General features: G+C 32.5%; 2 protein-coding genes across 7 annotated transcripts; both read right to left on the bottom strand.

Annotated features, from left to right (window-relative positions):
• Positions 1–948: 948 nt before the first annotated feature.
• DECOY (decoy) lies at positions 949–5247 on the bottom strand. The gene is made up of 7 exons (XM_068640233.1): positions 4941–5247; positions 4220–4366; positions 3921–3986; positions 2524–2598; positions 1781–1910; positions 1579–1704; positions 949–1346 (listed from the first exon to the last, which is right to left on the bottom strand). Exons 2-7 carry the CDS (start codon positions 4363–4365, stop codon positions 1203–1205), a joined length of 687 nt encoding a protein of 228 aa, XP_068496334.1. The 5' UTR covers position 4366; positions 4941–5247; the 3' UTR covers positions 949–1202.
• A 2449-nt stretch (positions 5248–7696) lies between these two features.
• On the bottom strand, positions 7697–14486 carry LOC137832194 (homeobox protein SBH1). Of its 6 annotated transcripts, none has more exons than XM_068640228.2 (6): positions 14091–14486; positions 13929–13986; positions 12921–13850; positions 12265–12514; positions 8190–8431; positions 7697–8115 (listed from the first exon to the last, which is right to left on the bottom strand). In XM_068640228.2, the coding sequence occupies exons 3-6, from the start codon at positions 13350–13352 to the stop codon at positions 7912–7914; spliced, it is 1128 nt and encodes a 375-aa protein (XP_068496329.2). In that variant the 5' UTR covers positions 13353–13850; positions 13929–13986; positions 14091–14486; the 3' UTR covers positions 7697–7911. The 6 variants fall into 6 exon arrangements, with proteins under 6 accessions (XP_068496329.2, XP_090159347.1, XP_068496333.2 ...); XM_090303221.1 differs by having other exon boundaries at positions 12921–13278; positions 14102–14241; XM_068640232.2 differs by having other exon boundaries at positions 12921–13143; positions 14102–14241.
• Positions 14487–15122: the final 636 nt, after the last annotated feature.

Here is a 15122-nt window from a genome sequence, read left to right as displayed (position 1 = left end):
ATTATTGTCTTTGCATTACATTGTGGGGGTGTAGGAAGAAAAATGTAGGGGTGCAGGAAGAAACTGCCTTAGTTTAAAAACGGACAAGAAATTATAACTTTTAGCCCAACAACATTTTTGGCTTGGGTGTAAAAGTTTCCATATTATATCTAACTATTACTTGAAGTAATTATTGATATAATTTTTAAGATGATTAGTAAGAAAATTAATAACTTTATTATATATAAAAAATTGTGATTAGATGACAATTTAAAAAGCTAGCATACTGTAATGAGCATTTACTAAATAAAGTCCGTATAAGTTATAAATAAGTTCACCAAATAAACATCCCTAATTCTAAATGAAAAAAAAAAAGAATTATTAAAAAATAAATTTTAAACTTAAGTCCATTTTATAAAATCGCTTTAAAATTCAATTTTTATCTTTCTACATAAGTTTTTCAGCATAATCCGGCCACGCAAATAATCAGCACTATAACTGAAATCTGATTTTGTCCGACCCATAACTCTCTTTTCCTGTAGAAGCTTTTTTGTTTCCTTCTTACTTTAAGATGCTCAGGGATCTTCTAAAGTTCATCTTCTGCACGTTTAAGCTCATTCTCAACTTGATTAGAGTCTTCAACCATATAAGTAATGGTTTTTTTGAAAAAATTCTAAAAATAGTAAAGGTAACAACTCACTAGTATGTTTGAAAAAACGTAGTCACACTAACCAAAAAGAGCAACAGTTCCATTTAATTTTTCTGTTGACGAAAACTATTGGAAATTGTCATTTATTTAATGTACGGTCTAAAGTTATTTTTAAAGAAATTAAATTAAATAAAATAAATTTGTTCGATTTTAATAAAATATTTATCAGATTTTCTATTTTATCATTTTCATTAACAAGATTCAAATATTGATAGTTTTTAAATAGCAGTATGCATAAAACATGGATAAAGAGGGTCAAATGAGGAATTAAATCTCCCGAAACTTTTAATCACGATTTTAAAATACATAACTTAGATTCTAAATCTCTACCAAAAAACGCAGAAAAAAACAATTTACTTTAAAATTCAAAAACAAAATTTGTTGGTGAAGACAGATATCCAAACTTTAAATAGAGATGTACCCTGAAACATTATGGTTTGATGTTCTTTCAAGGTCATTCATTATCATTCTGTGATATTTGCGATCGCTTCAACTAAATAGTCCTCCATTATCATCAGCTAATGATCATCTTGTTAAAAAAATCAGCTTGCTCAGGAAAATACTCCATCAATTCATCCTTTGTCACCCAGACAAAATCCTCACACTTTGCAATGTTGAACTTGTTTTTAGCAATTACTTGAGACTTGAAGAAGAATCTCTGGCAGAAGATTTCAGCAAAGAGAAAAATAAGCAAATATAATTAATTTTTACATGAAGTGAGATAGAAGCACTGGAAAGGCTAGTTTTAGAATCATGTGACACAACCAAACAAGGTAAAGTCCTAAGCACTTCCATACGGAGCCAACATATATTGATATAAATAAGAATATTAAAAGAACCGAAGCTTCCATTAGTAAACCATAAGTACAACAAATTTCCTATAAATATACCTTATAGGATGCGGATCCAGATTGGTCTTCTGTAGGCTGAACAACCATATGGCCCATTGGAGCATTTCCAACAAAATATGTATTAGAAAGATCTCCTATGATTGATTCCAATGCAGACTCTGCACACTGCAAAATTAAAAAAAAAAAGTTAATAAGGAAAATATACAGAAAAAGAAAAGGAAAGCCATATGTCAATGTTCACCTTGCGCATGGTGTCCTCAGATTCATAAACTTTCTCAGGAAAATGCCACAAAGGCTTTCCACTAGGAGCCCCATGTGCATTACCATAGACGAGAAGATAGAGTCTTCTATCAAGAGCTCTCTGTAATGACCTAAGTAGACAAGTAGTAGCATGTACAAGAATGAGCAGTCATGCAAAAATTATGTCTGAAAATTCATTTCTTTAAAATAATGAAAAATATAAAGGGACAAGTATAGATAAGTGTCTCTCTGTCTTCTCAACATTAAGTTACCAAGTCATTGAATGAGGATTGGTTATTGCCATAGCATGAGTGTATTTTCAGTTTGAACTAATAAGAGCTGTATACATTACTCTGAAGACTTTCATAAAGACTAGCGGCAAGTACAAGATAAATATACAAATGGCAAGTTTGCTCTACATTATAAAATCACGAATTTGTCAAACCAAATTTCATTCACTCACCACTAAAGCAGGCAAGGGTTAAAATGGAATTTAAAATCTAAATAACACTTGCTAATTATTATGCCTAACTAAACAACATGCTACAGAAAATAGACATTGGTCCACTCCCAAGGAAGATGAGGTCGAGCAAGAACCAATATTTCATTGGAGAAATCACATGTATTGAAATTACGGCCTCTCTTGTGTAGCATTCATTTTCCTTCGTATGTTTGAGAAATTTAAATGAAGTATTTTCTTACTGTAAATTCTCACATGGTCAGTCTACTCATACTGGTGCATACCTTTTATCATTGTTTTTGTCAGCCTCAGTGAATCGTGCTGCTGGCACATAGTCAATATGATAATCACCTTTTCCCCTGGATGTAACATAATTTTCATGAGAACATATGAAAAGAAGAAACTATCTGTATTGCCAGCTGTGATAAATCTTAAGTATATCAACACTTGTATATGAAAAAAGTGGATTGAGAAGGAGGCAAACAAAATAAAAATATAAAACATTAGTCTTTGCATCATAATCATAAATCTGGCCAACCAAGTTAAATAATCTTCAAGGCGTCATTAAATTTATAGGTTTGGCAAGATCCAAATCAACTATATGGCCAATGAAGTTATTATAAGGCTTAGCCAATCCTTACACTCTAAGCTAATTTTGTAAGATTAAGTTAAGTCATATAAATTTTAAAACAGTGACAAGTTTATCCTAGATTCGGTATTGGGTCACACCCATATTTGTCAATGCTTTACGATTTATTCCTAGATAAGGAGGTGGTATTGTTATTTGGGTGCATGCATTTATCCACCGAGCCCTGAATGTCCAGTTCAAAGTGAGGCACGGAGTGTTGACATCCTACACTGACTACAGAAGTGATTAATATAGTCCTTGCAGAGCTTGGAAAATCCCATCTTACAATCCAATTTTGTAGGATTAAGTTAGGCTTTTAATCAAATTTAAGAATAGTAATAAAATGTCATAATCCTCCTAATTAAATAAGGAAACAAATCATGAAATCTAAATAAATATGAATACAATCCTAAGAGATAATAAGGACATATGGAAGGCGGCCATGTGAGATAATATAAATACTCTAAAGATATAATAAACACATAATTGGATATCTTTCATTTACTCTAACAAATATATTTTACCTTTGTTTAGTTATCTATTATTGTCTTTTATATTCCCCTCTTTATTTTAACCTTATGATAGTTTAGATATTTCACTAGTTCTGTGGAAGGAGAGAATGATTTTTTATACAATAGAGTATATTAGCAATAGACTAAATGGTTCTTATCCATTTTCTATTTGAGTATATAGATAAATGCCTCCCTTACAGACATTTGAGAGTATTCACATAAAATAGAAGTTTAATAGAGGAAAAAAAACAATTTTGTTGGTTACTATTCAAGTATTTATCTTTTCTCAGGAAACTTGCAAATATGTTTTTTGAATATATTATAACTAAAAGTGCAACCACCTGCGGTGTCATAGTCAGTTCCAAGCCTGTATAAAGGAGGAGGGTTGTGTTAGGCCTTCGACAGCCAACATATAACTCACCAATACAACACATGGATTACTCACTATTTGAAATGCCACCTTGCGATCTCTCTCTTTAGAACTAATTAAATGTAAATATCAAAATATAAAAACTATAGACATAGACTTGAGTGTTTGTACCTTGTTTCAGATTTGTCAATAAATTCATCAGGATATCTGCGCTGATATTGTTGTTGCCACCGAAACCTAACATTTAAACCCCATAAAAAAACAGCTGGTACAATAGTCACTGCTAAAACAGGTTTTTCGTGTTGATTAATCGATCGACAACAAAAGAAATTCACCGGAATCTTTTATGAATACAAATCCATCCAAGAATCAGTGAAGGTCAAATACCCAATTCATTTATGTTTCCTAGATATAGATAGATTTTTATCAAGCAGAACATAATATCAAAGTCAGCGAAGGAAGAAAGTTACGAGAATTCTTGAAATGCGTAAACTACAGGGTCAATTTTGGGAATGACCACTGGCAGTCTCTCAAAGAGCACAGAAGCAACAAGGTTCTCAGAGCTTGTGCTGAATCCTCGCCTTGTCAAGAGAGGTCGAACCAATGACATCTTCATCCTGGATGTATGCAGAACCATCAGATGCACAAAAAGAAGCAAAAGAAAGAAGTATATAATCTGAGCGGGAGAGGATTACACTCTTGTTAGCAGAGATATACAAATGCCTAGTTTATTAGGATTGAATTTAATGTTTTTGCTGTCATGATTTCTTCCCTAATTATTTTTGCAGAAAATTTTGAAAATGCACACTAATGCTATTTTTTCAAAGATTTACATCATTTAAAAGCAAAGGCTTGATCTGCAGTATCACTCAAGTCAAGACACTTACAATAGTCATAGCATCATAACAAATCACATGTACCCATATCCATATCCAAAGTAGTCATCATTAAATCATGGTATCAAACTCTAGGATTAACCCGTAAACCCGTCCGAGTTCAAGAGTCTACTGATGGGTCACGAGTTAACTACTCGTGCGTAGACTCGTATATTAGCAGACTCTGACAAACTCGGTATAATCGGTACAAACTCGCGAGTCAGAGATCAAGTGAACGAGTTTCAAAGAAAACCCCAAAAGACCCACAAATGGGTCGTTTCGCTTAGTGTCAAGATTTAGGGTTCTCATTTCATACCTGGACCTGCTGCCTTCGTTTTCTATTTGGGTTCGTCGTCGTCTTTCTCGTCTCGCAGTGCCTCACTTCACATCGCCTTGCCTAGAATCGCGTCACCTTTCTTCGTTGTCGCCTCACCGTAGCGTTCTGCTTTCGTTTTAAAATAGGTACTGCGATTGGGGTGGGTTCTGCTGAGTGAGAGAGACCAAAGCATAAGAGATGGTTGTTACAGTAAAGTTAGTGAAGAGAAGAAAAGAAGGGTTTTGAATGTGTTGAAGCTGAGTGAGAGGGACCAAGTATAAACATCAAAGTCTAAACGATGTCGTCTGAAAGTACTTACACAAATATTCTCTTATATAAAAATTTACATTCTTCTTTCTTCACTAACTAGCAATTTTTATTTGGTTGAAAATAAATGAGTGAAAATTTTGTTTTATTTATTAATAAAAAAAAATATCATCAATATTATAATTTTTAACTACTTATTATTGTTAGAGAAAATGTAAAAAGTATTTACACAGTCGATTATAAAAATGTTTTCAACAATAAAAAATGTTGAAAAAATAAATATTATTGTTTATGTGATGTATCTATTATAATGTGATGTATTTTTAAATAACTTAAGCCAATAGTTAAGAGTACGACTTATATCAATTCTATACTAGCAGATAAATTATAGGTTTAATAAAGATAAATTAATTTCTTTTATTATATTACTACAGTCTAAATATATAGTACCTAAATAATGGTATCAACATTAAATATCTAATGTATAAATCATCACACATCAACCATTTTTCTTTACTTATCTCATTTGTTCAATTTATGAAAAAAAATTATGAAAATCTAATGTTATTTTAACAATAAGTATAAAAATTCTACGTAATAATAATTATCAAATGAATTGACCAAATAAAAGACTAAAATTAAATAATAATTTATACATGAGACTATGAGACTATATACCAGTAGATGGTATAACAAATTCTTATTACTATAAACTTAGATAATTTTAATATTAAAGTAAAATTTACTTTTAACATTCGGTTGAATTAGATTTAAAAAATTTATTTTTTAATATTCTAAGTGAATACATTGTATTATATTATTTTAATATTAGTTAAAAAATTACTCATAAATGCTACTTAAATTATGTTATAGAAGTGTATTAGTCACAACTAAAGAAAATTATTTTTTCAACCTCAATTATAAAATCAATGTTAAACAAGTTAGTACAAAATCAACATTGATTTCTCGACTAACTTAAAAAATATTTTCAAGATCGTCTTTTTATAATTCAACATCAATTAAAAAAAATAATTTATGTATGTGTTACAATCAATTCACTTGAACAATAAAAACTGTAATGCAATTTTGATATAATTTAAATGGTAAAAAATATTTTTTTATAAGAAATGGTCGGGAATCTCCAATTTTTTTATAACATTTGTTGAAATCAAGTTAATTCGTGACAAAAAAAAAAGTTTAAACTTAAAATTAAGTTAAAAATAAAATTGACAACTTACTTGTCTTCAAGAATTTGAGACATAATTCATCGTTACACTTCACATCCAATACACTATTTAATAATTACACTCATAACTATCTTTATATTATTACACTGTAATTAAAATAACATTTAATTACACGGCAAAAATAAGAATAAGAATTAGTAAACAATTATCGTAATAACATTTGAGAAAATTTACTATATGGACCATCCAACGACTTTATTAAAGACAAACCTTTATTAACAAACTAATAATACATAACTATTGAGAAAAAAATTAATCAAAGTATTTTTTAAACATATTATTGTATTATGGATTTAATCTTTGTCATGGTTTTGTATGCATCAAGCAAAATCAAATGCCAATCTTTTCTTTGGACACTATTTAACAAGTTGTCAATAGTTATTAAAATAATAAAACAGTGTTATATTGAAGAGAAAATTTAAAAATAATTTATTAGTTTCTTTCTCTTGGTGGTAGTTGCGTTGAATGTAACTTTTGACATTTATTTATGTCATATCTTAATTTCTAAATAAATTAAGACTCTAAAATCTAAACTAGGAACGTGTTTAGAAGACAAATAATGTATAAATTACAATACAGTTTTTTTCTTGTTAATTATAAAATAAAAAAAATATTAAATTATTTTTGAAGAAAATAAAAAAATTAAATAATGTGTTTACACATTGTCTATAACTACTAAGATGTAATTGTGTATCTTGATAGCATGGTTGAGTTTCTCTTCCTCCCACACATTTAGTGCACCATCATCACTTTGCATGTAAAAAAGTATTGAAAGTAGTATGTAATAACGGATTCCTCCAACCTTATTAAGAGGAAGAAAAGAAGAAATCAACCTTATTATGAGGAAGAAAAGAAAAAACCAACAATTTCAACTCATATTTTACATTATTTATCTTCTACTCATTTTCTGTCTTGTAAGTCGAAATATAATATCTTCTACAGGCCATTTCAGAATTTAACGAGATTGTGAATACTCTTATCTAGAAGAAATATATAGATTATTATTAGGTGTTAAGAATATTTACTACATACTAAATTAATACAATTAAAAATAAATTCAAAGTTCCAGTTTGCATTTGCCACTCATGCTGAAATTTCAAGTAATAGACTCAGTTCAACTCATTCACACAGTCACATCCACCTGGTAATGTTAGGGATACCTCTTTTGATAGGCAACCAAAATAGGTCACAAATAAATTGTTACTATCAAACGTTATTAGAACCAGAGAACAAAAAAGGAACTTAAGTAAACTAGAGACTTTTGGAGTTTTATTTATTCATAACTTCGTGAATACTATGTTCCACTAGATGATCCAAACCAGCGAACAGCAGTATAACAATCTAGGATTTCTTAGAATGCTTATACGAGCTCTCAGCATATTAATATTAATTATATAAATATAATAATTGTAAGGTTTTAGTGACAACAGGAGTTTTAGTAAGAAAGGATGATTTTGCTAGAGCATGGGGTGGGAGAGATCCATGGGAAATGGATTGGCCAGAACAGTATCTACGTAATAGTGTGGATGGGTTGGATCCATCACCACAAACTGCATGTCCTCTGAAGGCTTCCAGTGCCGTTTCCTTTGATTAATAAACCAGTTGTTGATTTGCTTCTGATCCAGACCTGTGGACTCTGCAAGAGCCAGCTTCTGAGATTCCTGTCAATGAATAAACCTACCATCAAAACTATGAACATTGTATTCAAGACATTGTAATAGATTGAACAACATACGGATGGATAAGGCCATTTGTAATGTCTGCTCCACCATTCAAGCAATTGTTGCCTTGCTTCTTTAGGTAGCTTTCCTTTTTTCCTCTTTTTCATGAACTCCTGCTTCAGACTGCCCAAGTATCCACTGTACTTGCGCAGAAGCTGACCCTTTAATTCCCTGTCCTCTGCCTGGGGATCTATCATGCTCTGCACATCAACATCCTCTTCAGATGATCCATTCCTATCACCACCTTCATTACAACCTGAACACAACATCAACAGAACTCAATTATGATATTAATTTCTGAAACAAGCTTTTTTTCAATCTAGATTTAATATCTCGTCCCAACTAAATCCATACTTACAATACAAATACAACTCCAAAGTTAAATAACAATCTACCTAACTAAAAAATCAATAAAAACAGTAATATTAACTCAAGTTCGATCATAGTGAGATGAATACCTTCCCTCTACTTTTCTCCAATAAGAATTCTATGACTATCACACAAAAAAATCAACCACACGAACCACTGTAGTAGCCAGCAATTTTCAAACAATATCTACACATTGCTATTATTGCAACTAGTTAAAAGTTGAAACTAGAAAATAGTTTGAATTGATCATATACCACGTCACTGCATTATTTTCCTAAAGGTAAACTTTTGTGGCACGTTTCTGAGTGATTAAAGTGAATATTATTACAACTTAAATATATTTAACAGTCTTATACTTAGGAAAGAAAATAAAATATAGAAATAAAAGAATTGGTTTCTCTTAGTTGAATTATAAAGTAAAATATAGTATGAAAACATTTCATGAGAATTTAAAAGAATAACTACAAGTACAGCTTGCAATCATGAGGAAATAATTGATCTACACCGCTAAAAGTTTGCACTTGAATTGGTACATAGGATAAAGAGCCAGGTGCCAAAGTCCAAACATTATTCTATACATCTGAACTGAGAGAATGGACACTCCGCTTTCTCTAGACCAGGCAAAGTTATGGACCAAAAAGTGTAATCGTGAATATATACTGCTCCAATGTAACTTATGAATTATGGCTACTTTATCGATATACATGGACCCTTGCAAACATTCCATAGTACTATCTTTAAGCTACAATACAGTGACTCGTTAAAACTTAATAATGACTCGTGATTATATCCAGCAAACATGTAAAAGCTTTTACCCATTTGCAATTATAGTCATTAGCACAATTGCAGTAAAGTTTGACTAATGTTAATGGTTCCCATATTCAACTGTAGATTTCATTGAACAATCAGCATTATGCAGATATATGACAGTATGTATATCCATTTCCAGTTTAAGCTGCGCAAATAGATTAGTACCACAACTCTTTGGTCATAATCCTAACAAATATGACAAATGCATCTGAAGATTCAGTGCATATGGAAGCAAAACGCAATCACAGGAAAGACGATATGCATAGACTAACCCTTGAGAGTACATATTCTATACACACAACAGTTTGAGGAAACAAATTGGGCGACACAACTAGAAATTTTCATTTTCAATTGATTTTGGTTCACTCGTTATAGAATGAGCTGTCTTTCCTAACAAAATCTTCTGCATGCACATCATCAAGACACAAATTCTCAACACGTTTAAAAAACTCAACTATTTATCAACTATGCTCAACGTTGGCTTATCATTATTGCCAAGGACCAACCATCCAAAAAGCTTGAACTCTTTAAGACTAACCTAACCTAACTCTTTCAAGAAAGAGCCTAGGCTTGATACGCAGCTATATACAAAAGCACCTCGCTATGTTCAATTTCATCTTATTCTGAATTGGGAACAGGGAAGACCCAAATTCACCTTACCACCAATCAACCATAAAAGGTTCTTGTACCACAAAGTAATTATCATGCTAATAAATAATAATGGGATGAAAGATGTTTACCCTTCACACCAAAAACCCTTTGAGGCTGTGAAGTGAAAGAGGAGACTATCATATCTCACAACCATAACAGCATCTTTTGGAGGACTTAGGATAGAGAGAAAACTAAAATGTAAAAGATCTTTTTATTGCTTGGATAGAAAGAAAATAAAGGAGCAGAAAGCAAAAAGAAAATGCAATCATGCTAAACTCAATTTATACTGTTTCGAAATAACAAAATATAAAGTAAATAGCCACTTTAATCCTTTACTTCCCATTCACTTTAGATTATTTCTTCTATAAAAATTTAATGCAAAGTAAATAGCCCTCTTTAAGTCCATAAATATACCAAGACTATAAATGGCAGTTCCCAAAATTTAGTTAGGATAAGGGTTTGTTTGGCATTTGATTCATTTTCTCGTTCACTCATTCCATTTTTAAGAGAAAATATTTTCCATAGTTACTCTAAATTGTTTATTTCCCATGTTTTCTCACCATTCTCAAGGGTCAGAAAAACATCTCACCAACAGAGTTCTTTGAGGTTATCACTTTACTAATACCCTTTATTTCCAAATGATACTAATTTGAATCTACAGAAATAAGTATTTGGCAGATTCATTTATTGATCCATACAACAAAATCATAACAGAAGAATTCAGATAACTTCATTTCTTTCCCTGTTTGTTTAAGATAAAATACAAATTTAAGAACTAAATTACTACAATTATTTATATAAAAGCTGTTTTGCTATCCGTTATGGTTAAAGAATCAAGAGTAAAAAAAAGTTTCAAGTACACTCTAGTATCTGTTTTTTTTTTTTTTAAATTATGCAGAATATATTAAATTTTTGTATCTTAATAAAATAGTTGGTATTTTATTTTTCATTTTTACATCACTATATATACATATATAAATTAATTAAATGTTAGAGAAAAGTAGGAGTATGACTAACAAAAACAATAACCATTCAAAAATTTAACAGAATAAAAATAATTTAAAAAAACTGACAACTAAAAAATAAAGAGTAGTATAGTATTCAATATTGCAAATAAAGAGTAGGAGTATGACTAACAAAAACAATAACCATTCAATAAAGAGTATAGCAGATAAAGTGATATGGTAGCAAATAAGAATAGAAGGTTTCCTCTATAGTTTTAGTTGTAGTTAAAACTTCAAGAAATATAGTAATGTTTCTATGTTTACTGCTTAAATTCACTCTGGCAAATTTTAAAATTCTGCACTTCTCCCAAAAGAACTTCAGCCTTTTCTGCCATTTCTTAGTCTGCTTATTACATTTCCAAGGAGAGTATGTAGCCAACTCCTACCCAACAATTACCACTCCAGGGCAAGAAGAAACCCTAATCCCTAGGTTATTTACCAGCAAACTTCTCTCGGCCATTTCATCCGTCATTCTATTCATTTCAAGTAGAAGAATCTTTAACACATAGGAAGCAAAACAAGCTAAACCTGAGAATCCCGTTAAAATCAAATGGACGACAATAATGTAACTAAAGTCTTATATTTCCAAAGAAGACAGCTGTATATATGTCAATGTCTAGCACACACGAGATGACGAATTAGCAAGATACCAAAACAGTTTAATCAATGCACTAACACCAAGAAGAGGATACAGATATGTACCACACCATCATCTACACTTTGGCAGACAAAGCCACGCTTTGAACAAGGGCACCGATGCCAGTATTTGAAACCCTCACACATACAAAGACTAGCTACCAAAATAAAATACATCATTTAAAGGGAGCCTATAGCCCAATGATTGTTAAAGATATTTAAAGTTGAAAAGAAAAAGTGGTGCTTCATCAACTTTAAGCACATTTCAATACTCACAACACGCTTTAAAACACAGGCATGCATTGGTAGTCAATTACTCAAACATCAAATACTAAGCAATCAACGTTAGAAACAACCTGACAACTTAGATATACTCCTTAGGAGTAGTTATTTAAGAACAGCTTCCGATGTTTTTTTAATTTTTTAATTGGAATTAATGTTTTTTCACGATAATTTATGTAAATCTTTTGTTAAGTTCCAATTCTGACATGAGAAGAACACTTACTCACGGAAACAGCTATATGCAAGTTTTTTCACCAAACGTTGATAGATCATCGTATTAAATATGAAAAATAATTTCAGAAGATAGCATAGATAGAGAGAGAAAGTGGGTCATCACCGAAGTCGGAGGAAGAAATAGTAAGATTTTTGAACTGACACTCAATCCTTTGAAGGAAGAGCATGGCTTCTTTTAAGGGTTTGGAGAGTTCTTGTTCGTACTTGGTGAGCATCTCGCAGTAAGCTTCCATGAACTGATCCAGAGCTGGATCTTCACCTAAGCAGCTGGATCCAGCTGCATCTCCTACCATTGTCACCGCAGAAGCACATGATTCCTCTAACCTGGCAACCACTTCAGGCGGGGCTCCAACCTGCGAAGAACGTGTGAAAACCAAGTATCGTGTAATATGAGAACGTGCTACAAAACACATAATTTCCATGAAGTAAACTGTCTTTATCACTTCTGCTTTAAAGGGTTTTTTGACTTCTTTGCAAATTCTCTTTCTTACGATGGAACATAACTTATCAACATAGTGTTTTTAATAGAAAGAAACAAAAAAAACAAGTCCACAATTCACAGTACACATGCCACACAACTCAGATCCGAAATTGCCAAAGAAAGGGAGTGTGCAGAAAGTAATTAATTTAGCATGGATCGTTTTCAACCACAAAATCTGTCTACCTTTTTTACACAAGGAGGCGGGGGGTGTTTGGGGTGTACACATACATCACACAGGACTCAACAAGTTAAAAGCAAGCTTTTTCTTCTTTTCTAACCTTCTGACAGTTGACGTAAGCTGCCAAGAGACGGTGATAGTGAGGATGGGCCATGATCTTGGCCTTGACAGCAGAAGAGGAAGAAGAGGAGGAGCTTCCATTGTTGTTGTTGCGGTGGTTGTGGTGGCCACTCTCCATGAAATAGTACCCTACCCCAGTGTTGTTGTTATCATCGTTGTTGTTGTGGTTATTGTCGAGCATGATAGAAGGAGTTCCACTGTTACTGCAGTTGGGAATGAAGAGACAGTTTGTGTTTGCATTATTATTGGTATTATTACTAGGATTAGGATTTATTGGATGATGACCAGCATGATGGGAAGTCACCAAAGGCATCATCGTCATTGGGCATAGCCCACCACTGTTTTCTCCAAAAGCCAACAAATAAGAAGTGCCATTAGAATTACTACTACCCTCCATGGCTTTCTTGCACATTCACTCACTTGTCAACAACACAAACACACATTCACTCACTCATTCACTGTCTAATCCTTTTTGCCAACCAACTACTGTGGTTCACTACAGTTGTTCACTCACTACTTGCTACCCTTATAACATAGAACTAAAACAAACGCACTTCCTTCTCTTATTTTCTCTCTCCATTTTATGAAGTCTGAATATGTTTGTCTTTCAGAGCTCTCCCGGGTTTTATGGTAAAAGTATCAGGCTTTTTACAGAAAATCCTAAATAGTGATAGTGGTGGCTATAGTCAGTTACATGAAGTAAGTAGTATAGAGGTTTTCCCACTTGGCTTTTCTGGCAAAGCCTGCACAGAGTTTTCCTTAGGAAAATGGGTGTTAAATGTTAATCTTTCTTTCCAGCATTAATGAATGAATCATTTTCTCACACACACACACTCTCTCTCTCTGATTCTAGTGGTTACACGGTTACACCTGTGAGTGAGAAGACACAGCAAAGCGCACGCGGAGCACACTGAGAAAACGATGAGTTAGCGAACAAGAGAAGGGGAGAGGGTTCGTGTAAGGCACTGCTACAAACAAAGGCTTTTACCTTCCCAATGAAAGCTCTCCCTCTCTTTTCCTGCACTGCCACTGATACGCTGCCATTCCTGGCATAAAACAAAACAGAAGAGAGAGATAAAGAGGCAACCAAGTTTTTAATTTGTTTAGGAGAGAAAGGAACGATCAAATCGAGGAAGAGAAAACAAGTTACCTACTACTGACCATGAATGGAGAAGAGATAGGTTTATGTTTATGGGGCACGGAATCAACCCTTCCGTTCTCTCTCCATTCTTTGATGGCAATCCCTCCACTCATTTAATATTCTCACTCCCTTTGTCCTCTTCTCACCACAGTGATTAAAAAATTCTCTAGTCCCACAAGTACTAACCTATATTTATCGCACCAATAGGGTTTTAACATCTTTGATTAAATTGGTTCATGTTGTTTAGCTCCCAAATAGAAGTTTCATGTCTCTAAAGATTAGCGTTAATACAGAATACTTTATTATTAATTCTTGCATGTGCAGAGCTAAACACGAATGAATGAAATCATATCACGATACTTTCTTCTCTCTAGTCTAACTCTTCTAGATAGTAGTTGGTATAGTAACATATATGATCTACAAATACGATATAAACTAATAATAACTTCGACGGAAAAAGCGCGTCTGTGACTAGGTAAATAAAGCTGGCAAAGTTTGTGGGACAGTCCGAATGTCTCTTCCTTTCAATCTTTTTTTCTCTATTTCCAGCACAATAGGTTTTCTCTATATCCCATCCCATCTCTCGTCCATAATAAAGGCCTAGAGTAGCATCACTTCCCGTAAAATACCGTAGTGAAAGCACCTCCATCAGGTTACGTACAAATTGTCGCTTCCCATTGTCCCCCTCTCCCGGTTTTACTCTTCATTTTTCTTCTCTTTACCACACTTCATTTATTGTTAAGAACTACATACAACAATTCATTTCCTTTTCTTAACTTCAGTAACAAATAACTCTTTCATTCAAATGATATTTTTGTGTGTGCTAGAGTTAATAATCGGACAGATTATAATAACTTATATTAGGTAGTGTATAATATGCGTATGTAACTGTTAGTACATTGATACTTTCTGAAGGTACTTGTAGTTCTTCTTCTGATACTATTTCTGCTAGCATTGGTGCTAATGAAATCAGAAATTGAAATGCAATTTGCAGGATAGTGTACTGTACTGGTGTGGTAGGTCTAGGAATCTCCACAGTCC

This window comes from Phaseolus vulgaris, chromosome 6 (assembly GCF_051622355.1).
Source record: "Phaseolus vulgaris cultivar YP4 chromosome 6, ASM5162235v1, whole genome shotgun sequence".
Taxonomy (NCBI): Eukaryota; Viridiplantae; Streptophyta; class Magnoliopsida; order Fabales; family Fabaceae; genus Phaseolus; species Phaseolus vulgaris.
The sequence above is the reverse complement of the archived record's forward strand: the minus strand, read 5'-3'. Positions and strand labels throughout refer to the sequence as shown.